The following is a 25,274-nucleotide window of genomic DNA, read 5'->3' on the forward strand; positions in this document are numbered from 1 at the left end:
GCTTATTAACAACCTGTACTATGCAGAGGACAGGACCTTGATTACGGATAGTGAAGTGCTTGCTAATGAAGATCAGGGATTGCAACCTTCAGATTCTAGCTCAATGTAAAGAAAACCAAAACCCTCATGAACTAGTAGGTAACATCAGGATAAACAGAGATAAGCTAGAAATGGTCAAGGATCTGTGTTGCTTGGATCCACAATCGGTACTCACAGAAGCATCAGTCAAAAGATCAAAATGCATGTTCCATTGCGTAAACCTGCTGCACAAGACCTCTTTAAAGTGTTGGAAAGCAAGAATGTTCATTTAAGAACTAAGGTGCACCTGACCCAAGCCATATTTTCAACCCTCTCACTGCACGTGACAGTTGGACATGAATAAGGAAGACTGAGGAAGAATCAAGGCACTTATGGAGCTGGCGTAGACTCCTGAAGTACAAGGGACTGCCACAAGGACAAACAAGTTTGTCTCGGATCAAGTACAAGCAGCATGCTCTTTAGAAGCCAGGATGGCGAGACTTCCGCTCACCTGCTGTAGGCCTGCTTTCAGGAGCGACCAGTTAGTCGCAGAGAAGAATGTCATCCTTGGTAAAGTAAAAAGGGCAGTCCAAAAGGAAGGCCTCTGCTGAGATGGACTGACACCGTCGCTGCCACGACGGGCTCAAGCATAAGAACAACTGTGAGGATGGTGCCGGACCAGCGGTGTTTCCTTCTGCTGCACGTGGGGCCTCTATCAGTTGGAGGGGCCTCCACAGCACCTAATGACGACTTCTCTCGACTCAAACCAGCGCATTCCAGCAATCACAGAGCTCTCCCGGGGCCCAGAGAGCTGCAAGGCTGTGGGATGGGTTTGGTTTTCATTGGAATAAGACAGGACAATCAATGAAGATATGAGGGCGAAGAGATTTCCCCTCTCCATTAAAAGTGGCGAGGAATAGCATCTGGAGTCTTCAAGGCTTGAAGGTGAACAAGCGGCCATCTAGCTCAGAAGCAACAAAGCCTACATGGAAGAAGCACACCAGCCTGTGCCATCACGAGTTGCCAAAGGGATCAGGTATCAGGCATCAAAGAACAAAATATCTTATAGTGAATGAGGGGGGAGTGCGGGATGGAGACCCAAAGCCCATTTGTAGGCAACTGGACATCCCCTTATGGAAGGGTCGCAGGGAGCAGACGAGCCAGTCAAGGTGCGATGTAGCAACGATGAAACATACAACTTTCCCCTAGTTTCTAAATGCTTCCTCCCCACCTCCTCACCCCCCGCCCATCATGATCCTAATTCTACCTTACAAATCTGGCTAGACCAGAAGATGTACACTGGTACAGATAGGAACTGGAAACACAGTGAATCTAGGACATATGATCCCTTCAGGACCAGTGCTGAGAGTGGTGATACAGGGAGGGTGGAGGGATGATGGGGTAGGAAGGGGGAACCGATTACAAGGATCTACATATAACCTCCTCCCTGGAGGACAGACAACAGAAAAGTGGGTGAAGGGAGATGTCGTACAGTGCAAGATACGACAAAATAATAACTTGTAAATTATCAAGCGTTCATGAGGGAGGGGGAGCAGGGAGGGAGGTAAGGGGAAAATGAGGAGCTGATGCCAGGGGCCTGGGTGGAGAGCAGATGTTTCGAGAATGATGAGGGCAATGAATGTACAAATGTGCTTTACACAATTGATGTATTATATATGTATGTATGTATGGATGGATTGTGATAAGAGTTGTATGAGCCTCTAATAAAAACAGTCAGACGACCCTCACTAAGGCTATGTTGACCCTCTGGATGAGTAAGCTGCACTACCTAGGCTAGAACTGCCATCTGCAGCTCACACCTGGAGTTCAAGAGAGCATAATAAATACTTCCCAGCTAATAACAACACGAACGTTAACTTACAAGTACGTGGGAAGAATCTACGCAAGTGCTTCCCTCCGCGCCCCAATCCCCAACAGTTTTTTATCGTGAAAACATTTCAGAATCTAGTGTAAAGCACGGGCTGTCTCACAAGAGAAATGCACTTATGAACATTACACACAATTTCCCATGTCACATCGGGAGGGGCACTCAGGATTCCCCGACACAATCTCAAGGTCACGCCTGGGGCGAGTTTCCAAGGTCAAGACTCTACAGTTGTTCCTTTGCACATCATGGGTGACCACGGTGCAGTTGTCAGGTATACCCTCTGTTCACGCAGACTCAGATGCCTGCCCACAGGAACCAAAGGCTCGGAGGTGGTGCCAGGAATGGGACCAGCTAGCACCCACCTGTGGTACCCATGGAGACACACAGGTGTGGAGTCAATAGAACGACGAGTCAGGAGGGAGTGCTGGAACAACTTTCTGGAGAAGATAAGGCACCTTTGATTGAAGTTGTTTATATATGGAGGGGTGGATTACCCAGTAATAAGCAAGGTAGCATGAGCTTACTCACCAATATGTAAACATGAGCTTACCTGTGCTCATTTAATAATCTACACTGATCAGTTTCACAGGTAAGCCTGGCCTATGTAGCAGGAACTCTGTCCTATCGAGGATCATAAATTGTAAAAGAGGCTTTGATTCTGTAGCAAGGTGGAATGGGGCTGGGAGAGAGATAACTGCCAGAAGCAAACTCTTTGATGTCGTGGGGAAACTGGTAAACTGCTCACTCCAGATTAGTAGTAAGCCCATGGTTATCTTGCTCTTGGGTGAGTAGACACTGCTATATGCTTTGGGCTTAACACTTAGGAACGCCAGGAGGATTTAGAAGGCAGTATTCTGGGCAGAGAAGAATCACCTTGCCAGAGCTAGGTGATTCTTCCATCTCAACCCTTCCCTTTAGAAGTGGGGTCTGAGTGTTTTTCCCAATACAGTTCTCTGAGACCCTGCTCCAGTTTTCCCTAAAGGGGCCGCAGATGTATGGCACAGATCGGGTACAGGAGGCCTGTACCGAGTGTCCCCGTGAGTCTGCTCTGGGCCAGGTGCGGAAGCAGAGAGAAAAGCCACTGCCTTGGCCACCAGGAGCCTAGTGCCTAGTGGGGAAGGGAGGCCGTCGCTCAAGGATTCTCAGGGCCACGAGGAGGGCATACAGGCTGTTGCAGAAGAGCTGAGGTGAGACACCCAGGGAGGAGACTGGGTGGTCAGGCAGAAAGAAGTCAAGCGTATGGCCACCAGGTGTCTACCCAGGACCCCACCGTTCCCTGGGTGAACCCTAACTGCCCCTCAGGGCAACCAGTCAGAATGCAGGAGTGAGGGTTACTGAGTGTCCCTGCTATGCCAGGCTGGCTCTCTGCTTTATCCACGCTAGTTCATTACTTTACTAACTCTTCACCGCAAGGGCAGCGCCGGGAGACCTACTTTAAGGGGAAGTATGATGTTTCCCATATCTCAAGTCATAAAATGAGCATGTGGCAGATCCTGTATCCTAAGTAGGGTCTGTTCATCTGCAAAAAGTCATTCTAAGACTTTCCAAAGTGATTGGCTCAAAATCTTCAGAGCTAGGAAAAGTCAAAGCATTTTCTCAATAGCCTATTTACCTAATCCCATTGAGATAAGAATGACTTATGGGACCAACCAGTCTCTAGTAGGTGGAATATGAAGAAGAAAAATCAAAGATGGTGCTGACATACTAGGTAACATTTACTGAGCATCTATTAAGGGTTAACCAAAGCACTTGAACCAAAGAATCCTCAGAATGTTCCCCAAGTCTCAGAATGCAGCCAATAAACTCTTCCTTGCTGCCCTAACCAATGGTCCCCTAGTTCCTTTCCCATTCCTGGACCCAGAGCCAAGTCTGATACTCCTTTCCAGAGGCCAGGATGTACCTTATACAGAACAGAGGTCCTCAAATACCTACTGATGCTGAAAGGATCTTCACTTGACCTCGATGTCCCTACTTGACCACAGGGTTAGCCTCCAGGGAGCTGAACGGTGTTCAAGAAGCTGTGTCTGATCCACTTCCATGCCCCTCACTCAACTTACTCAAGAATGTCCTGTCACGATGCTTTGCTTCTCACATAACAAGGACACCTGATCCTGAAGGATACGTATCTATGACCATCCTTAAAGGTCCGAGAAAAGGCTACCTTTGTAGTATTTCTAAAGGCCGAGTGAGAAGCAACAGGCTGAGGAGCCTCGAGTCTTACAAATTAAAAAAAAAGAACAACTTCATTCTCTATCTGTGATCTCATCCTTAGATGACCATTCTTACCCTTCCACACCACCGCTGCATGCAGTGGATTCCTTTCTCACACAGAAAACCCCTGCACACTCGAGCACCTGGGGAACCCTTTATCCTCGGAGCTCTGCATAGGTGTCACCTCTTTTGTGAAACCTTGCTGTACCACCTCAGAACCCATCGCTGCCACCCCCAGGCCTGGCAGTGCCATCACAGCTTTGGTCCCGTGAGAGCAGGAGCACGCCTTACTTTCATCTCTCCAACTTTCAGGTGCTATCAGGTATGGTGGGTGGATATGACCTTGAGAGTAGGAATGGGCTCTCTAGAACTTCTACAATATTCGGTAAGTGCACAGAGGGCAAAAGTTAAGAACATTCTAGAATCCAGCAGGCCTAAGTCCTGCCACTCACTTACTAGTTGTGTGAACTTAGGAATGTCAGGAAAGCTAAGGTTTTATCTTCTAAAAAATTAAATAATTAGCCCAGGAAGTAGCCATGAGCCTTAAATGAGATAATGCATGCATAACACAAAGACAACTCAGGTTCCGGGTGGTACAGACAGGTCACACAATCAGCTGCTAATGGAAAGAACTGAGGTTCTTTAAAGGCAAGGATGGCAAGTCTTACATACGTTCAACCTATCATCAGGACAGACCAGTCCCTGGAGGACGTCATGCTAGTACTATAGAAGGGCAGTGAAAAAGAGGATGGCGTGGGAGTGGGCAGTGTCTCGTTCTGTTGGGCATCAGGTAACTATGAGTCCACACCGACTCAGACTCAATAGCACCTACCAACAACAACAACAACAAACAAGATTAAGTTGGAAATGAAAAGCACCATACACTACATACAAAGGCCTGGCTTTTCTCTAGTGCTCTGGCTCACCTGCTGAGGACAAAGAACTTGGTTTGGACAAGACATGACCCAAGTGTCCCAAAAGGCCTCCTTATCCCTGGTAAGGAGAGAAGGATGACTGAGTTTCTCTGAGGCCTGCTGACTTATGTGCTGCCGAATGCCTTTACCCCTCAGGTCTACATCCCAAGTCTATTTTCTGTCCACTCTAGTATTACCTCCCTAGAGATTTCTTTTCCTTTTTGTTGTATGTGATTCCTAGTTTCAAATCTTGCTCTCAAGAAAACGTGTACATGTGGCATGCACGTGTAGGTGTGACTACACACCTAGCTGAGAAAAGTCACAACAAAAATAAGTTTGTGCCCAGGGGCCGTGCAAAGGCAGGGGTTTCAGCATGTCCTTGGACTACTAAATGTGTTTCTCTTGCAAAGGTGGCTCTCCCGAAACCCTTCCTCCACATTCTCAGGCGAGTTCAGCGACCGTCACGGTTGTCAAGAGTCGCTCGACCTGCCCTTTCAGGCCAAGTTTCAAATCATCAACAGGCTCTCACCACCTGAGCTCCTTGCTCTTTCATGCAACTCAAGCCACCAACACGTGCAAGTCCCACTTACTGTCATCTTGCCTTCGGCCCAGCTCATGAATTTTTTGAAGTCAAATATTTTTCTGGGAAGGGTAATAAGTTCAGTACTTATGAAGTTTGCCGTTTTTAAAATCCTGTGCTTGGGCAGTGAAGGGAAATGAGAGCAATAAATGAGAGCTTAGCAAAACTCGCACAGTCCAGATTTCATGGGATATATATGTGAGGCCTTCACAAGGCTTGTGGAAAAGACAGAATTAGAAGATAAAGCAAAGTTTCCATGAATTTTATGATGGCCCCTCATATCAATCACATATGGCATTTATATTTATATGCAGCTTAAAGCAGTCATTGATCTTTGCAATCAATTCTAAAGAACACATTCAAACTTTAAAAAATATTCTATGAAGAAAAGTGGGCAATAGAAAGACACCATAGAATGAGCATCTAAAATCAGCTGTCTGTAACTACAAGTCCAACCAGAGTGTAAGCCAAAGATGTGGCACATTCTTCAGGGTCAACCTCCAAGTTGTGGTAGCTACTGGGAGCTGGGACTCTGTATCAATTACCTTGACATTCAGCCACTTGTCCATACAAGAACTGAGACCAGCACTTGGTCACATACATGACAGGGACACAGGGTCAGAGATGCAAGGCAATGGCTATTTGTATTCATACCATCCCTTTTGGTGTCAGTGAAAACACACACACACCACACGACCCCCACCTACCTACCTACCTACCTACCTACCTACCTACCTCCCTCTCCGGCAGGGAGGAGGGAAGATATCTTACTTTAAAAACACTTGTTTTACTTCACAACATATGATGAACTATAATATAGTTCCTTACTATTAGAAAGAATCAGAGATCTTAAAGGCTTGTCTTAAGCAGCCATGGAAGTGAGGTGTCAGCTAGTCCACAGAGAAGAAGCACATCAGCCCGTGAGATCCAAGGATTGTACACAATAAAACCTAAAATCAGAGGAGGGAATTGTATTGGAGCTTAAATTTTGAGCACTTGGTTTGCATGCAACAATAGATGACAAAGAAAGCCTCAATTGTAGAGTTTGTAGAGTTTCCACTGGATTAAACTTCCAATGAACTCCTTCAGACCTTTAACTAGGGACGTGATTAGTCTTTCTCGCAAACAGAGTTCACTGGAAATGGATTATTGCAGATAGAGTTAGGTTCAAATTTAACATATTATCATTTGTTTTCCCTTTTGATCCATTTTTACTTGCTCTAGTTACTCTTATTTTGTGTTTTCATGTGTGTGTGTATGTGTGTGTCTGTGTTTGTGGATCCTTTGTGCGTTTTTTTTGAGGTTTTCTTTATTATATTTTGCTGTTGCTGTCAAGGGGTTTTGTATGATTTTCTTTATATGAAACCCAGGATAGGTAACCCATGGAAACAGTAATTAGATTTAAAACTCTGTAGGGTTATGACAGGGGAGGCTAAAGGGGTAATGAGGAGCTAATAGTACTGAATAATAGAATTTTTTAAAATGTTCTGAAGTTTGTGCTGATGATTGCACAACTCTCTTTAATATACTTAAACCATTGAATTGTATGGTATGTGAATTACATGCCAAATAAAACCGTTAAAGACACGAAATTAAAAAGACCAAACTTTTATTTGAAAAAGCTCTTTAACCAGAACCCCAGATATTTCTTCGATAAGTAAAAAGGGCACATGGTTTCTGAATGTCAAGGTCAATGTTCAACAGAACAAAACACTGCGGCTTGCTGGGCCACCCGCACGCCTGCTGTTATGCTTGCCCCCACGGTGTCAGTCTGCCTCCTCCTTTGCTGCTGGCCTTCTAGCATAACATTCTTTCCCAGGGCACTGATCTTCCTAACAGACCCGCAGTGTGTCTCACCAAGCTCCTTCTAAGACCCTCCTGGCTGTATTTCCTCCAAGACAGATGTTTACCGTTCTGGCAGTCCATGGTACTCTGTCATCCTTCGACGACATGATCATGCAGATGTGCTCATTCTTCCATAGTCTTCCTCAGTCACACACAGATGGAGTGACTGAAACCGCCACGGCCTGGGCCAGGACATCCATGTCCTCAAAGCGACATCTTTGCATTTTTACACTTTAAAGGGAGACCTTATAAGGCAAGTTTGCTCAACGCAGCACACGGTTTGATTTTTTGACTTCTGTGAACGTTGATTAAATGGAAATGTATCAAAATCAGCTTATAGCCAAAATAAAATGGAGCATTAGACAGAGAAAAAAATAGAAATATAAACCAAGCCCACTGCCATCGCATAGTTTCCGACTTATAGCGCCCCACATGGTTTCCAAGGCAGCACAATAATGGAAGCAGAAAGCTTTACTTTTTTTTTCTTCGCAGAGGCTGATGGGTAAAAACTGCAGACCTTCTGGTTGGCAGCCTAGCCCTTAACCCACCGTGCCACCAGGGCTCCTTATCTAACATAGTCCTAACCACTAGATGTAGTTGTGCATTTTGACATAACTCTCCCTCCCAGTCCATCCACGGGTTTTCTCTCTGCCCTGTATCAACAAGCCGCCTACTGGTTTACTGGTCTCTTCAAGCCACATCTGGAAAAGTGCTCTGGATCCACCCCCGGGACTCTGGGGCTTGGATAGTCTGTGAGCAGGCCAGGCACTCCTGGCTCACTCCTGCTTCTGCAGACTGTGTGAAAGGGCTGCACATTCCTCACATCAAAGTCCCTCCAGCAGCACACCCAGAAACGAGTGAGCGAGCGAGAGAGCGAGCGAGCGCATTCAGGCAGCCACAGACTCTTAAGGGGACTGGACACAATTCCTGGGCTCAGCATGCTTCTCCTTCCCTTACAGGTAGTGGAGGTCAGAGAAGCCAGTCCTGACCAGGTTAGGTCTCCTTGTGGTAAAGGCCAAAGGGCAAGTTCTCAAAGTGATTTAATGTAGTGTAAACTCACTCCAATAGACTCGCAGCGGTTCTCAACCTTCCTCATGCTACCACCCTTTCATACACTTCCTCACGTGGTGGGGACCCCCCAATCATAACATGATTTTCGTTGCTACTTCATCACTATAATTTTGCTACTGTTGTGAATCGGGTGACCCCTGTGAAAGGGTTGCTCGACCCCCAAAGGGGTAGAGCACATGGTTCGATATTTACAGTGAGTGGCTTTTCACACAAGACTGGATGGTCAATTTAAAAGCCACACAAAGGTTTGGATTGAATTTAGCATATCCTTTGCAGCACTAAAATATAAACTGAGGAGCTGGCTCTGGGAAAGGATGTTCTTCTGCTCGTTTCTTAAAGGGTTTTGTTTGGATTTTAGCTTTGGTCAAGTTTCTAAGTCTATGATAGTTCTCTCTCCCGTGTCTTGTTATGGCATTCCAAGCACCCAAACCCTAACCAAGGCAGGGAGGACACATCATAGTTCCATCAAAACAGAGGGAAGCTTTCTTTGACCAACAACACTTGATTTTTTTAGCTGACTCTCATGCTAAAGTCTTCGAAAACTTAAGCATCTTGTAACTCCAATGAAAGCTTAACATCCACTATGTTCACATAAAATCAACATTTAAAAATGCGAATAATACTATTGTCTTCCATTTTGAACAAAAAAAATGTGTTACAGTTCTGGAACACTCTGAAACTCATGCTGAAAGCCAAGGAAGAAAAAAGAAAGAGATGAAGAAATATAAATGAGTGTCTGCTAGATGTCAGACAATATGCAAATTTTTAATGTCAGTTTTGGCATTTACATAAGCCTTTTGAAACAAGGCATTTACAATGTATGTAGAAAATGTTAGTTTCTATTCTAGATGGTCTAAGAGGAACATGTACAGAATGACAAATTATCAAATAAAATATAACGAAAACCAAGTACAGCGCTTGTGCCAACTTCTTGCAGTTTGGTAATGGATGCTCTAAGTGATCGGGTGTTACAGTCGTTCTAATTCACAGTGCACACCGGAATAAAACATCGGTCCAACACACAATTATGATTCTATGTGTCCAGCGTTGAAGCCACTGTGCTAATTGATCTCATTAAAGGTTTTTGGCAAGCTTGAGGTCCTTTTCCAGGGACCGACCCCTTGATGACAAGTCGAAAGTAACTGAGAATTCTCACCATCCCCGTTTCCAAGATTTCTTTCTAAGCTCTCTGCTCCTCCTCGTGCGACAAACAGCCGCCTCTCCCGTTCCCGTGCAGTCCCAGCCGCATCCCCGAGACACGATGGTGAAGGTCGGAGTGAACGGATTCGGCCGCATCGGGCGCCTGGTCACCAGGGCTGCTTTCAATTCTGGCAAAGTGGACATTGTTGCCATCAATGACCCCTTCATTGATCTGAACTACATGGTCTACATGTTCCAGTATGATTCCACCCATGGCAAGTTCAAGGGCACCGTCAAGGCTGAGAATGGGAAGCTTGTCGTCAATGGGAAGGCCATCTCCATCTTCCAGGAGCGAGATCCCGCCAACATCAAGTGGGGCAAGGCCGGTGCCGAGTACGTCGTGGAGTCCACTGGTGTCTTCACCACCATGGAGAAGGCCGGGGCTCACCTGAAGGGCAGTGCCAAGAGGGTGATCATCTCTGCCCCTTCTGCCGATGCCCCCATGTTTGTGAAGGGCGTGAACCACGAGAAGTACAACTCCCTCAAGATGGTCAGCAATGCCTCCTGCACCACCAACTGCTTAGCCCCCCTGGCCAAGGTCATCCATGACAATTTTGGCATCGTGGAAGGACTCATGACCACAATCCACGCCATCACTGCCACCCAAAAGACCGTGGACGGCCCCTCTGGGAAACTCTGGCGTGATGGCCGTGGGGCTGCCCAGAACATCATCCCTGCATCTACTGACGCTGCCAAGGCGGTGGGCAAGGTTATCCCGGAGCTGAATGGAAAACTGACTGGCATGGCCTTCCGTGTCCCCACCCCCAATGTGTCCGTCGTGGACCTCACCTGCCGCCTGGAGAAAGCTGCCAACTACGATGACATCAAGAAGGTGGTGAAGCAGGCGTCTGATGGTCCCCTAAAGGGCATCCTGGGCTACACCGAGGACCAGGTTGTCTCCTGTGACTTCAACAGTGACCCCCACTCTTCCACCTTTGATGCTGGGGCTGGCATTGCCCTCAACGACCACTTTGTCAAGCTCATTTCCTGGTATGACGATGAATTTGGCTACAGCAACAGGGTGGTGGACCTCATGATCTACATGGCCTCCAAGGAGTGAAAGCCCCCCTGGACCAGCAGCCCCAGCAACAGCACTGGAGGAAGAGAGGCTCTCAGTTGCTGGGGAGTCTTTGCCCCTAATTCAATCCCTTACCACACTGAGAATATAACATCGGAACCCCCTGAAGGAAGGGGAGGGGCTTAGAGAGCCCGACCTTGTTATGCACCATCAATAAAGTACACTGTACCTAAAAAAAATTTTTTTTAAAGATTTATTTATAAGTAAATACACTATAATTCAAACACATCAGTTCCTCCTCAGTCTTCCGTATTCATTATCCAGCCTTCGCCTGCATGTGAGGCAACGGAAACATCATGGCTTGGGTCAGGTGTACCTGAGTCTCCAAGACGACAGATTTTCATCTTCACACGACTTCAATCTTTGATACGCTTAACAGGGCGCAATTTCTGGCCTAGTTGTAAGGATTCCGGTTTTCTTTATTGAGGCATTGGCTTCTCGAGCTGCCCTGAGCTATCTGCTGTGCTGCTCTTTTATTTAATCATTTCTTACCTTTTCTTTACCTACTCTACACGCAAGAACAAGTTTCAGAGTCTATTGTGAGATCCAATGGGAGCTTTCCTTTCTTTCCTGTCTTTTTAATGACCTCTTGGTTTCTTTATCTATGCACCTCCTCTCGTCCTGCTCACTAGGCTTTAAGGTGTCATTCCTGTCCTTCAGGTGCCCTTTGACTTCAGGTGAGATACAGTCAAGCTTGTGCTTTGGCGCTCATGTACTAGTTTTCATTTCCTTCAGCTGCAACCTGAACTTCCACACGAACAATTGATGGTCTGTTTCCCAGGGCCCCCAGCCTTGCTGACGGATGGCACTGAGCTTTTCGATCATCTCTTTACACAGATAGAGCCTACTGGATTCCTGGGTATCCCATCCGGCAGGCCCATGTGTATAGTTTGTTGCTGAAAAAGGCTCTTTCAATGAATGAGTCATTGGTCTTACAGAATTCTTACACATAGTCTTCAGTCCAATTAGCAATTCTTATTAGGGGGATAGGGTGGGGTGGGGGCAAAGGTTTGCATTCTAACCACCAGTAATTATCAATACATCTTTACTGCATGCTTAATTAATTTCAGACTGCAGAAGTTGGTAAAATTTTTCAATTTATTCACTTTTGGCATGAGTGGTTGGTACACAAATGTGACTCTCACATTAACTGGTTTGTATTTGCAGATGGTTCTCATGTGCAGATGTACGCACATTATCCTACCACTGATAGCATTATATTGCAGGAGAAGATCCTGAAATGTTCTTTTAACAAGGAGTGCACTGTCACTCCTCTTCAATTAGTTATTCCCAGCACAGACCACATGACTAACAAATTAAACATGGCCAAGACCGGTTCGTTTCAGCTCCATCATAGCTAGGCTGCCACGTGTTCTAGTTCCTCTTTGAAAATTCCCAATTTTCCTTGAGTCATACTCCAACGTTCCAGGTGTTTTCAGCTGCCACTAGTGGTGCCACAATAACAAAGGAAGGTCCCCACAGCTGAATTCCCTCCTCGTCATTTCGGCTATTTCGACCATCTCAATCTGTGGGTATCGGCGCCCAGCACTGTGCCAGGCAATGCGCTGCTGCGAGTCACAGAGCTTACACGGGCCAATTTCCCGAGCTTGTAGGACAAACTACATGAAGGAGGGTGGTGCTAAGTAACGGACAAAGACTCCGCTATCAGCACTGATTCCAAAAGGTGGGACTTCTTATTTGTGGATCTCAAACCCAGTGACTAGGTGGCCTACGTGTTTCCGACTGTTTCACCAAACAAATGGCAACGGTTTATCATGCATTGCCTTTAGGTAAGGAAAATTCATAAGGAGGCAGGCTAGGTTTGGTTTTCTGAAATAACGAAACCAGTGACGCTTGTATGTGTTTATACAGAGGAAGAGATTCAGATGAGAAGTGGCTCCCATAGTTGAAGAAGTAGCTAAGTCCAGTCCGGTACAAGTCAGCTGCTCCTAACAGCAGCAGAAGCTGATGAACAGGAAGGATAACAAAGCAGAGGGGAGGGGGAGGGGAGCTCTGCACAGGGCAGGTACAGGTTGGTGGATGCAGAGGTAAAGGAACCCAAGGCTGGCTGAATGAATGCACTGACAATAGTCTGCTGGTGGCTTCTGGGATCAACAGGTGACATAACAGGAAATCAATGAACTCCAACACCAGGCAAAAAGCCACAGAGAGATCAGCTCTGCTCATAAAGAGGGCCACATCCCCAAGGAGGTGTCGTCAGGCTGCAACCTGATGACATATAGAATATAAAGATGTTCTCAAATACAAAGATAGTGATCAGCCTGCAATCTTTAAATGGCCATTGAATTGTAGGGTTTTGCTACCGAAAAGGCAAATTTCTTAGCCATAACCAAACAACTTGAGGATCTTTGTCACTGGGTCTGACAGCTTAGGATCCCAGTCTTCGGGAACATCTTGGAAGATCAGATAACACAGTCGAAGCTGGGTTTTTAAAAGCTTATGAATAGCCATCTAAGGCGCAACTATTGGTCTCTTTGCACTTGGAGTAAAGATGAGTGAAGAAAATAAAAACTTAAGGAAACAATCAGTCTGAAGTTATAATAAACCAGATAAATCATAGCTTTCACTTCCTGAAACTAGAGGAACTAGATGGTACCTGGCTACAACTACCAACCGCTTTGATCAGTGGTTCTCAGCCTTCCATTGCCCTGACCCTTTGATACATTCCTCATGTGGTGGTGAACCATAAAATTATTTTTGTTGCTACTTCATAACTGTAATTTTGCTACTGTTATGAATTGGCTGACCCCCATGAAAGGGTTGTTCAACCCCCAAAGGGGTCTCAACCCACAGGTTAAGAACCGCTGGCTTTGATAGGAATCAAAGCAGAAGGTCCTGAACACAGTGGCAGAAAAATGTAGAACAAAATATTCAAACTCATCAAAACTCATCCAGACTTACTAGAGCAACAGACACTGGTGGAAGATGCCAGCCTAGCAACCAATCCACAGGCCTCTAAAGTGAACAATAACACCGCTGAGAAAGGTGCTCCCAGGCCAGTGAGACCCACAGGGCAGCTCAGAGTGCAGGAAGGGACAGGAAAAAGGCCCCTCTGGACAGAGGGAGCCCAGGGCAGAAGTGGAAAGAGTGCTCCGACATTGAGGGAATTACAGCCAAGGCGAAGAAACATACATGGATCAACTGTTGAAAGGCAAACTAATTTGCTCTGTATCCATTCACCCAAACCACAATAAAATGTTAAAGTTAAACAAAAAGGTGATGATTTTAAAGACAAGAAGAGCCACATCTAGCTTAACACATCGGCAGAATGGTCAAAATTAAGGAAAGATTAACACAGACAGTCATCAGTGTGAAACGGCTTATTTGGGTGAAGCAGACACTCCTACATGATTCTCTAAGCAAGGCTACTTAGAGAACTCATTCTCGCATTGGAGCACTAGTAGCCAGCAGGGCAGCCACGGGCAAGGTACAGGGTCTGCATCTTCGCCTGTAGAGGAGATTGGGGTAGGTGATCTAGCTCGGAAGTCCTGTTTAATAGCAAAACCCTACCATTCAGTGACCGTTTAAAAATTGCAGGCAGATAGCTATCTTTGTGTTTTAGATTATCTTTATGGCCTCTCTTGATTGTTCCATTGTTTAATCTCAAAAGGATAGTGATGTTGATAATAAAAGTTTTATGTCTACCATTAACCACATCCACTCTTTCTATAGTTGGGAGCCAATGTCTCTAGTTTGAACCTCTGGGATTTGGAGAACAAATGAGCAGTGTTCTCGACACACAGGAAAGCCCTTCACTAATTATATTGGAATCCTATCATTCAATCACTCCTTAGTCTTCCCTTCCACAGGCCAAAGCAACCCCAACTCCTTTCATCATGTAGAACCTCTTTTCTACAACGGAGTCAATTATTTTGCTTCTATTGAGTTGACGGAATCCTCCCAATAACTATCAACTACAACAATGTTTTATGTTACTGGTGGGCGAGAGAAACTTGAGTATTTCTTTTCATTTGATTACTATGCAGAGATCGCAATTTGTTCTTGCGAAGGCTAATTAATGCCCCGGGATGACATGCTTCACGTTTCCTAGTAACACGTCCAGCTCAACTCAGAAGGAAATATCATTTTTAAAATCCACAGTAAAGTACATGGAAAGTTTCAGTAAATTCCAAGACATTGTGTTTTGGGGTCTGGACGTACATCACAAAAGAGCAATGGGTAATGAGATATTAGGAAAAGACCCTCCCCAGGGGAGATGCCCATTTCTCAAATGCAGGCTGCGGTTAGTTAGGCTAAGTTGAGTTACACACTCAGCAATGTGTACAGCATCCTAAAAAGAGACCACCACCGGCCTTATTTCCAACTCTCGTCAAGGATCTCTGGTGGTGTGCTGGGTACAGGTTAGGCTGCTAACGGGCTGGTTTGCAGTTCAAAACCACAAACCGCTCCTCGAGAGAGAGGTGGAGCTTCCTCCTTCCGCAGCGAGTGACAGTGTCGGAACCCACAGGAGCAGCTCCACCCAGCACTAGCCAGGCACTCTGAATCTAGTCTGTTTTGAGCCAAGGAAAGCTATACATCCCCCTTCAATTGCCCCAGCGCCCATGTTTAGACACTGGCATAGTAAGGAAGCACTCTCTAAGTACAATTATACTTTTTATCTCCTTGCTGCAATTTCTTTTTGTTTTTCTGGTTTGGCATGCCAGTGCAGTAAACAAATCGATGTCTAAAGAACAACATTTAGACTTGTGTCCAGAATATATTCAGAATAATAAGAAAACAAACAACCCAATAGCAATGGGTAAAAGCGTTGAACAGTCACTTCAGCAAAGAAGACATATAAATGGTAAATAAACACAAGGAGTAGGCTTGGCACCCATCATTAGCCATTAGGGAAATGCAAACTAAAACCACAATGATAGCATTAAACGCTCACGGTGCTGGTGCTCTTAGGTCACACATAATCTACCTCTGTTCATAGTGGTCCCACGGGAATCTTTATGGGAACCAACTTTATAGATTGTCAAGTCTTTTTCGTGTAGAACCACTAGGTGGATTTGAACTCCCAACCTTTCCATGAATAGCTGAACACTTCACCAGGGTTCCTTAAACATTCATGAGAAGGGCTAGTTAAAAAGACTGAGCATATCAAGTGTTGGCAAGGATGTGGGACAATCAAACCTCTTGTATATTATCAATAGGAATATTAAGTGATACGTCACTTTCGAAAACAATCTAGCTGTTTCTTAAAAAGGTAAATATACACCTTGCATACAACCTAGTCATTCTACTCCTGGGTATTTACCCTACAGAAATGAAAGCATACATCCATGAAAAGACTTGTACGTGAATGTTCCTATTAGTTACATTTGTAATGCCCAAACTAACTCCTAGTGACTGGTGATAGAGGTGGAAGTTGATGGGTACGCTCACTTGTGTCACCTCCAGAACATCCCAAGCCTTCTCTTCCTCGTACTGAGCTATTTCCTTTGAATTTTTATGACTGGGATTAACTTCTATCTGTGTTCTCTTACATAATCAAATAGATGACTTTTAAAATCCTATTACATAAGAGTAAAAAAGTTTAGAACTTCCTCCTGAGAGCAATCTTCTACATGCTCCCACAGACAACTCAGGGATTAAGTGACTTGTCCAACCTCATGGAGGGAGGGAGTGGAAGCCACCAGGACTCAAAGTCCGCCTGGTCCGACTCCAGCACCTGTGCTCGTTCTTAAAAACCAAACGCACCCCAGCAACAAGCTGTTTGTACCACCATGGGATTGGAGAACAATAAAACACGTGAAAAGAAATCCCATCTCACTACTCATGGGTCTGCTTGGTAAAAGATTTTCTTTTCTTTTGTCCCGTTCTTGAGTAGATTAAATCTGCTGCCTACTTTATTGAACATGCTTTGAATTTGCTTGCTTCTTCATGAAAAGCCAAGCTTCAGCCCACTGCCTTTAGAATTATCCCAAAGACCCCAGGTTCTGAAAACACAGGTGCCCCATTGGTGTACTGTTATTGGGCACGGCCCAAATGAATGCACAATGGGGACTGCTGTGTAAAGTCTGCAGATGAAACAAAACTCATTACACACACCCGATCACTAATTAAAAATATACTAGTGTTTCAAGGATACCATTTCAGCGGTTGTGTTCTCTTTGTTCCAAAGCAAGGTACATGACTGCATGGCTAAGGCCGGCTGGCATTTAATTAGGTTACTAATTATAAGGAGAATCACATTACCTTCAAGTCCTTCTGAGACTGTGACCAGGGCTTAACCATATACATTTCACAGTGATTATATTTGGAGATGGGGAACATGTCAATCAAGAACCCTGGTCACATCCTCCAATGCGCCCACGCGAGGGAGGTTTGGACCAGGGTGCAGGCTGAGGCACTCATTCCCACCGAGCTGTGTGGCGAGAAGCTGTTTCCTACGGCACCTTAAGCCTATGCCGCCCGAGGAAGGCCTCTGCAGAAAGGTAAGGAGCAGGATGGCGTGGGGACCTCGGTGGGCTGCTACCTGCCAGGTCAGCAGTCTGCACCCACAGGACAAAGTGGAGGCTCTCTACTCTTGTCAAGATTTAGTCTTGGAAAACCTACAGGGGCAGTGATAGGGACTCGTGTATAAGCCAAGTTTTTCAGAACATTTCTCATGTAGTTTTGGTGGTAAAATTAGGTGCCTCAGCTGATGTTTGGGTTGGCTTATACTCGAGTATATACGGTACTCTGTTCTTTAAGGTCCCATGAGTCACAGTGACAAGATGGCGGTGTTGTGCAGAAGGTACAAAATGACAGAGACCAACAAAGAATCAGTGTCATTCTTCATTTCCACTGAAAGTCAATCAATTATAAAATTAACATAAATTTACTATGACCTTACTGTCAGCTTCCTTGCTTGAACATTTACACACACACACACACATTCAATTAGGTCAAGGGCATAACCTTCAACCTAAGATGAAAAACAGAATGCCTGCTGTAGGTGAAATTCAATACTGTGTACTGCCGGGTGCTACGATCTAATAACTATACCATTTCACAAGAAAATTAAACCATCTGGATCACTTTTGTTCATTTTCCTGATTTTATCAGTAGATTTTAAGGCTTTGGCTTCATTTGCTTGTATTTGGATCTGAGGTAAACTAGTGGAATTTGGCATCATCTAGTTTATAATCTGCACTACCAGTTCGTACAAGGCACAGAAAAGCCTCCACTCCCCTATACACTTCAAAGCATTTTTTTAAATCATCAAAATGGTTGTTATGACAAAACCTTTTGCCAAGAATTCAAAATCTCTTTTAAAGGAGAGATCCTTAGGACATGCCTTTCTTACCAGACTAACCAGGTATGTTCCTTCTGACAGTCTTTATTTTGTAAAACAGCTCCCTGTTCGAAAAGGGCAGTTTTTCTTTTTTTGTTTGTTTTTAAATTATTTTATTGGGGGCTCATACACCTCTTATCACAATCCATACATACATCAGTTGTGTAAAGCACATTTGTATCTTCATTGCCCTCATCATTCTCAAAACATTTTCTCCCCACTTAAGCCCCTGGCATCAGCTCGTTTTCCCCCCTCACTCCCTGGTCCCCACTCCATCATGAACCCTTGATAATTTATAAATAGTATTTTGTCATATCTTGCCCTGTCCGGCATCTCCCTTCACTCACTTTTCTGTTGTCCATCCCCACAGGGAGGAGGTCACATGTAGATTCTTGTAATCGGTTCCTCCTTTCTACTCCACCCTCCCGGTATCGCCACTCTCACCACTGGTCCTGAAGGGATCATCCGCCCTAGATTCCCTGTGTCTCCAGTTCCTGTCTGCACCAGTGCACATCCTCTGGTCTAGCCGGATTTGTAAGGTAGAATTGGGGTCATGACAGTGGGGCGGGGTGGGGGGAGCATTTAGGGACTAGAGGATGTGTGCACAAATGCACTTTAAAAGGCTGACGGGATTGGCCCGGGGTCCTTCGACCATCTGCCCATGCGGCTGGGGTATGACTATGGGGTATGCGGCTGTCGTGAGGCATCTTCTGTCCTGAGGCACCTCTGGCTTTGCACAGCAAACGTTAAATGACATGCATTTGCCAATCATTGATGGCACGCCCAAGGAAGTTCTCTGTGAGCTGGCCAACACTGCCTGAAAGAACCTTTTTCACTTTGCTGGTTAATGGTAAGAATGAACTCCAATGGAGGCTGAGCTTAGATCCAGATTCAAAATGGGGTGAGGGTTCCCCTGTAAACAGAGGCCTTCCACAAACCAAGCGCTTTAAACCCAAGCACTCATAAAATTGTGGATTCTATTAAAAATTACTTGATCACACTTAGGTTGGTGTGCTTTTTTCTGCACAAACTGGTGTGTCTCCTTTAGAAGGCTGCTTGTTTCCAGCCAAGCCTGTGAAAACCCAGACGCTGTCCTGGACGCCCTCCTTTCAGATCATCAGACACCGTCAGATTCCTGATCGGTTCAACAGGGTGAGTATGGCGCAGTGACTATACAAACAACTTGTCCTTCAGTTAGGCCAGACACCTGACCATCCATAGAAGACAGGCTGTCTCTGCGTGTGTACGTAAACATAGTTATACATATATATAGCTTACTTCAGGGGTAGCAGGAGCCCTGGTGTCATTGTGGTTACCAGCTGGGCTGCTACCTGCAAAACTACCAGCCGCTCCGCCGGAGCAAGGGGAGGCTTTCTGCGATCACAAGGAGGCAGTCTCAGAAACCCACCGGGGCAGTCCCACCCTGCTCTGCGGGGTCATTACGAGTCGAACATGATTTAATAGCTTTGAGTTTCAAGCGTAGCATATTAGCTTCCTGAGAAATGATAAGTAACTTCCCTACAACACTTCTAATTCTAATAATAATAACATCATTAATATAGTCAACAAACAGTACTAATAGGAAAAATATAAAGTAATCGTTTTTTGGTTAAAATTCATGGAAAGATACACTGAATACACATCAGTAAAACTAAAGTGCTAGAACAAAGCTACTAAAACTCATGAGGGCTAGACCCAAAGAATAATTTCAGTAACATCCACCAAGGCCAAAACCAATAAACCTACAGAACCTAGAGGCATGTCAGATAAAAACACTTACGATGAAATCAGGTAACAAATACATCGATAATCTCTATGGAAAATTTTTGCCAGTCAATCAACCTAAGTTGTTAAATAAGGCACTCTCAAAGGCAATAAAGAGTTGAACATGATTTACACCTCAAAGTCCATGAACTTAGGAAACTTGTCCTTTGCTTCTGCCTAAGGACATTTCAGCTTCGAGTGTAAACAAGCATCTCTTTCCTTTAATCTGTAATAAATGTGTCTAAGGTTTAACACCTTCCAGTTGGCTGCAAATAGATTGGTAAGCATCTGATCTATACCAGCGGGGCTCCAATAAGTGCATTGAATGATTCCTCTCATGTGCATACTATTTCGGAGTGAAATCAGGGAGGCCTGAAGATCAAAAAGCCCCTGCCCACCATGAAATGCTATGGCATCTTGCAAGACAATGCAAGTAGTTTAAGGCATAAGATCTGGTCACCAACAGAAGAAAATTACATCCAGTCAAAAATACATGGTTAGCAAGGTAATATTGAGTGGATTCCTCTTGTTGGAAGTCTATTGAAAATATGCTAATTGTTCTTCCCTTGCCCTCCTACCTGTGGTCATGAGTCAACCTGTTACACATTGGCTGCTGATCACAAAGCCAGGAGTTTGAAAGCAGCGGCTGCTGGGCGGGAGAAGGATGAGGCTTTCTACCGCCTTAAAACGAGGCGGTCTCTCCTTTCCTAGAGGGCCCAGTGAGTTGGAAATGACTGGATGGCAGGTGTTTCATGTGTTCTCAGAACTGATGGGACGGGAGCTGGTGAACGTGTTCTAAGACTATTTGGGTTAGCACCACATGGTTTCCCTCCTCTGTTCATGAATTTCTTTAAGCGCCCTCATAAGTGTTTCACACTCTGCTTCAGCGAGTTCCAATTAGGGTTAACTGGAGGGAGAAGTCAGCCCTATTAGAAGAGCCACCTGGTCTCTTGAGAAATGGAATAGAGCTGAGGCTCACCCTTGAAGACCTAGTTTCAAGATACGTAATGTTCTGCATAGCAAGGGGTGACAGTTTGATCATAACCATTACACAGCATTTCATAGAACACAGTCTTGGAAACCAATAAAAATGATTACTGACCTAATACTCAGGCTGATTTTCTTCTTTTTTAATTTGGAGGCGGTTTCTCTGAACACGCTGAATGTTTCAGAGAACAAGAGGGGCTTGCCAGTCTCTAGTTCCTTTAGCTGTTGTTAGGTGCCACCGAGTCCCTTCTGACCCACAGCGACCCTCCACACGGCAGACGAAAGCTGTCCGGGCCTGCGCCGTCCTCACAGCAGCTCCTATGCCCGAGACCATCGCCGCAGAAACGATGTCCACCCCTCTTGTGGGGGACCTTCCCCTCTCTCACGCTCCCTCTGCACGACCAACCACGATGTCCTTCCCAGGGACTGGTCTCTCCTGACATGTCCAAAGTATGCGAGACCAAGTCTTGCCATCCTGACTTTGAGGAGCCCTACCTCATGCAAGACAGATGTGTCTGTCTTTTTGGAGCCCATGGTTCTTTCGATAGTCTTCTCCAGCACCACAATGCAAATATATCGATTCTTCAGAAGTTTCGTTTAGTAACTTTAAAAAATGGCTTTTAGGAACCAGTATTTCCTACAAGTTTAAAAAGACACTTAGGAGCAATGGTCTGTGTGGGTTATTTCATCTTCCAGGAAAGCCAAGGGTGGAACCAACATATTAGCACCCGTATTAGGCAACTGTCTGAAATAATCCACAAAACCCAGACCCCTGTGCTCTTTACACCCAGAAAAATCAGCACCCCGGGGCATTAGGTTTATGCACAAGCAACATCAGTACCAACCACAATCTGCAAAACCTCGGGTTGAGTGCTCATTTGCCCCAATCTACAAGTGAAAACAGCAAATCCATTTCTGAGACAATGTAGAAGAAAGGACAAATATGGTACCTCCTATTAAAAATTAGAGAACTGGAAAGCACACAATTATCCCCACATGAAAACCTATCGTAATAATTTATCTACTCACAGTGGTTAATTTCTGTTCCTTGCAATTTTGGATCAGCTGTAATTTGTGAACCCTAACACGTTCTACACCAGAGTTCTGGAAATCTCAGCTCTGTCTAGTAGATTCCAAGTGGAAAATATGAGTCCTTTTCATAAATATAATCTATTTTTATGGTACAGCCTGAAAGAGAAAACACTTATCACTTAAGTATTTGAAACACTGCTCTTATGGCATGCATCTCCCTGACAATATTCCACCACCACTTATGACTCCTCATAGGACAGAGAGAACCGCTCCAGAGTTTCTGAGATGATCCACCTTTCTGGAATCAGATGACCCAATCTTCCTTCTGCAGGGGGTTCAAGTCACTCCTGCACACTTCACTGATGGCACGGCTCTCCAAATCCAAACAGTCCCTCTGGGGTTAAAATACCATCTTGAAACTCAGGAAGAGCTGCACCCTACCACAATCCCACTGCAATTTCTTACATATTCTGTAGCTATTCTCTCCTCCCCCATCCCCACTCCCAACTCCTTAGGAGACCATCAAAGGCATTCTACTTAACCTGGAGATAAGGACTGCAGGGAGAGAGAGCGAGCAAGCCAGCCATTCACAAACAAATACTTAATACGGTGTTGAAGAGCCATACCAAACATCGCCCCAGATACTGGGTTCCCTGGGTCGTGGAATACAGTGGGGGTGGGGGCGGATAAAACACCCCTTCTTGGATACCTGTTTCAATCTTGCTCCCTGGGGGCCCGGCTGGGAAGGGCAGCTTTGGATCTCACAGATTACACTAAATGTTGGGGTGGGGGAGACCCATTTAATATGCTTTAGAGAGCCCTCTTTATTGAACCTGCACGAAGACAAAGGCAAATCATCACATGAATGAGAACAACAACAGGGGGCCGTGATGACTGCCTGCCCCTGACTCTGTGTACTGGGGAAGCAAAGTGTTTGCGTGATGCGCTTTGAAATTCCCTTTGTTGGCGGAATTTACTTTGGGAAGGACTAGGAAGTCTCAGTATCTCTGAGGCATGGCTGTATTAGACTTTTGAGGTATATACCATGGTTCTTAAGGACAAATAGACATGACTTTGGGACATGCATACAGATATTAAAATTATTATTACTGAAAGTATTTCTTTACTTTTTGTTAATGCATATACTAGATACTAAGCCAAACATTTGACATGGTGACATGAGATACGAACTGCACCATGACTGTGGTAACTTTTCTACAAATGCAGCTTACAAACAGGCTTAGCAAGGGAACGCATTCGTCATTCTGGAGCTACCTAGTCTGGGAGTATTCAAAAAATTCATGAAAAAAAACAATGATGAAAAACTATGCATGATTTCAATCCTCTCCCTCACAGCCAAGCTTTATTAACCTGTTCTAACCTGTATGCACAAGGTCGAGTCTGAGTGGGAACGCAGCCGTTTGAAGAGTACCTACCATGAATTCTGTCAAAATCAAAGCAAAAAAACCCAAAAAACATCAGTTTAAGGGGAGGCTAGGCTGGCAGAATGACAAAAGTCTTGATCCTTTACTGAAAAAAATGTATGGGGAAAATGACCCAAGCAAGTCAGTAGTTTACAAATGAACAAAGGGACCAGCCATTGTTGAAGAAGCATGCCCCTAGCGGTGGACCATCCACATCACTTTCCACCTTACGCTCTGGACTGAGGATCAACAGCAGAAACTGACCCCAAGATCCCAATCGGTTCAGTCCACACAATGCTGACAGAAAAACTAAAGTTGAATAAACTTTCTCTTCAGTGGGCGCCGAATTGGTTGCATGCATCCAGGTCAATTTCAGGCCAGAGATTCAAGGGCAATTATGAACAAGAGGGACCGAGATCTTAGAGCATTCTTATTTTTCAAGAAGTTATATCAGGAAATGCAACATGCCTTCCACAGTATGATCCTGAAGAGAAAGCAGAATCAAAACATGGCCACCAAGTCCCGTGGAAGTGGTCCAACCCGAGCACAGGAAGCTCAGTCAAGAGCAAGAAGCCAAGGCAACACTTTTGTCTGTGGCTCACTACATTTTGCTTGTTGACTCTTTGGAGTTCTGGCGGCCAAAAGTAGAATACCATCTGCTTATTGCGAGAGAACTTTAAGAAAGTCAACCAAAGCTTTAGCAGAAAAAACTGTCCAGGAAAAACTATACCAGAGTCCCTTTCCACCATGACAATGCTCCTGCTCATTCCTCTTATCAAATAAGGACAGTTCTTCAAGAGTTTTGATGGGAAATGTTAGGCATCTACCTTACAGTCCAGATTTAGCTCCTTCTGACTTTTTTGTTTCCTAATCTTAAACAACAACAACAACAAAAAAACCCTTTAAAAGGCACCCATTTTTCTTCAGTTAACAATGTAAAAATACTGTAACATCATTAAATTCCTAGAGCCCTGAGTTCTGTGGCTGGTATAATCACTTACAAAACTGTCTTGTCCTTCATGAAGCAGAGTTTATACTTTTTATCTTTAAATTTTATTTCCCCACAAACCTTTTGAATCCCCTTTATATATAATATGGTATTCATATAGTAATCAAATCACATAATGTGCAATTCACAGAAGGTACTGTGCTAACCAGCATCTAACAGCAGTTTTATTTTAGATTCAGTTGCTCTGTGGTCTCCATGTTCGGATATCCGGTCACTCATTAGTTGATAGTCATGGCTTTGCAGAAATGAATGCCATTCATTTCCAAGTAAACCGTGACTAAGTTTTCAGTCAAAGCTCATGCAACACACCTGAGTTTGTATGTTTGATATGAGGAACCAACCACCAAGAAAAAAGTATGTGTCCACCTGCTTAGAAAACCTTGGAATTCCCTCTTCCTTGACATCGGGACCTGCTATTCCCTGAGCTTGGGGATTTTCTAGCGCTGCAGTTTAGAACAGTCCCGACCCCTTTTCACAGAGAGACACTGCCAGGAATACCTCAGATTTATGATTCATTAGGGTTTTGATTGTGTATTAACCTTTGGTTGTTGTGGGTTCAAAAACTCTGTACTGTACAGGAAATGCAACATGACTTCACCAATATGAAGAGCACCCTTCATGAAACGCTCTGTACTTCTGCAACCCCACATTCAGTCACATGGGGTGGAGACCCGCAGTTTTAAGGAGCTTTGGTTTAGAATACAGACAAGAAACTGTCCGAGGAAAACAAGCACCAAACTAACAGGATATAAAAGCTGTCACTAAGTAGTTAATAGTAGGGATTGGATGCCATTCACTTTGCTTCCCTGATAACAATCTGGCATTTTATCAGCCCAGTCGTTATCTGGAAGGATTCACTGTGTTCTGCTGCCTAGAGAGTTCTGGGAGGAGACGGCGACAGGCTTTCATCTTGGAAAGGAAATGGAAACACATCTACAAGGGTTAAG

At 44.8% G+C, this 25,274-nt stretch overlaps 2 protein-coding genes across 4 annotated transcripts in view; one reads left to right on the top strand and one right to left on the bottom strand.

The window, feature by feature from the left end:
* Window positions 1-25,274, bottom strand: part of THADA (THADA armadillo repeat containing) — a 385,109-nt gene that overhangs the window by 198,037 nt on the left and 161,798 nt on the right. The window lies entirely within an intron of this gene.
* On the top strand, window positions 9,743-10,787 carry LOC142430598 (glyceraldehyde-3-phosphate dehydrogenase-like). Its single transcript, XM_075535606.1, has one exon. It carries the CDS (start codon window positions 9,789-9,791, stop codon window positions 10,785-10,787), a length of 999 nt encoding a protein of 332 aa, XP_075391721.1. The 5' UTR covers window positions 9,743-9,788.

This window comes from Tenrec ecaudatus, chromosome 17 (genome assembly GCF_050624435.1).
Source record: "Tenrec ecaudatus isolate mTenEca1 chromosome 17, mTenEca1.hap1, whole genome shotgun sequence".
NCBI lineage: Eukaryota > Metazoa > Chordata > Mammalia > Afrosoricida > Tenrecidae > Tenrec > Tenrec ecaudatus.

What these genes read in the sequence shown, in the direction of transcription:
- LOC142430598 (XM_075535606.1), top strand. Translation starts at nt 9,789, where the DNA reads ATGGTGAAGGTCGGAGTGAACGGATTCGGCCGCATCGGGCGCCTGGTC.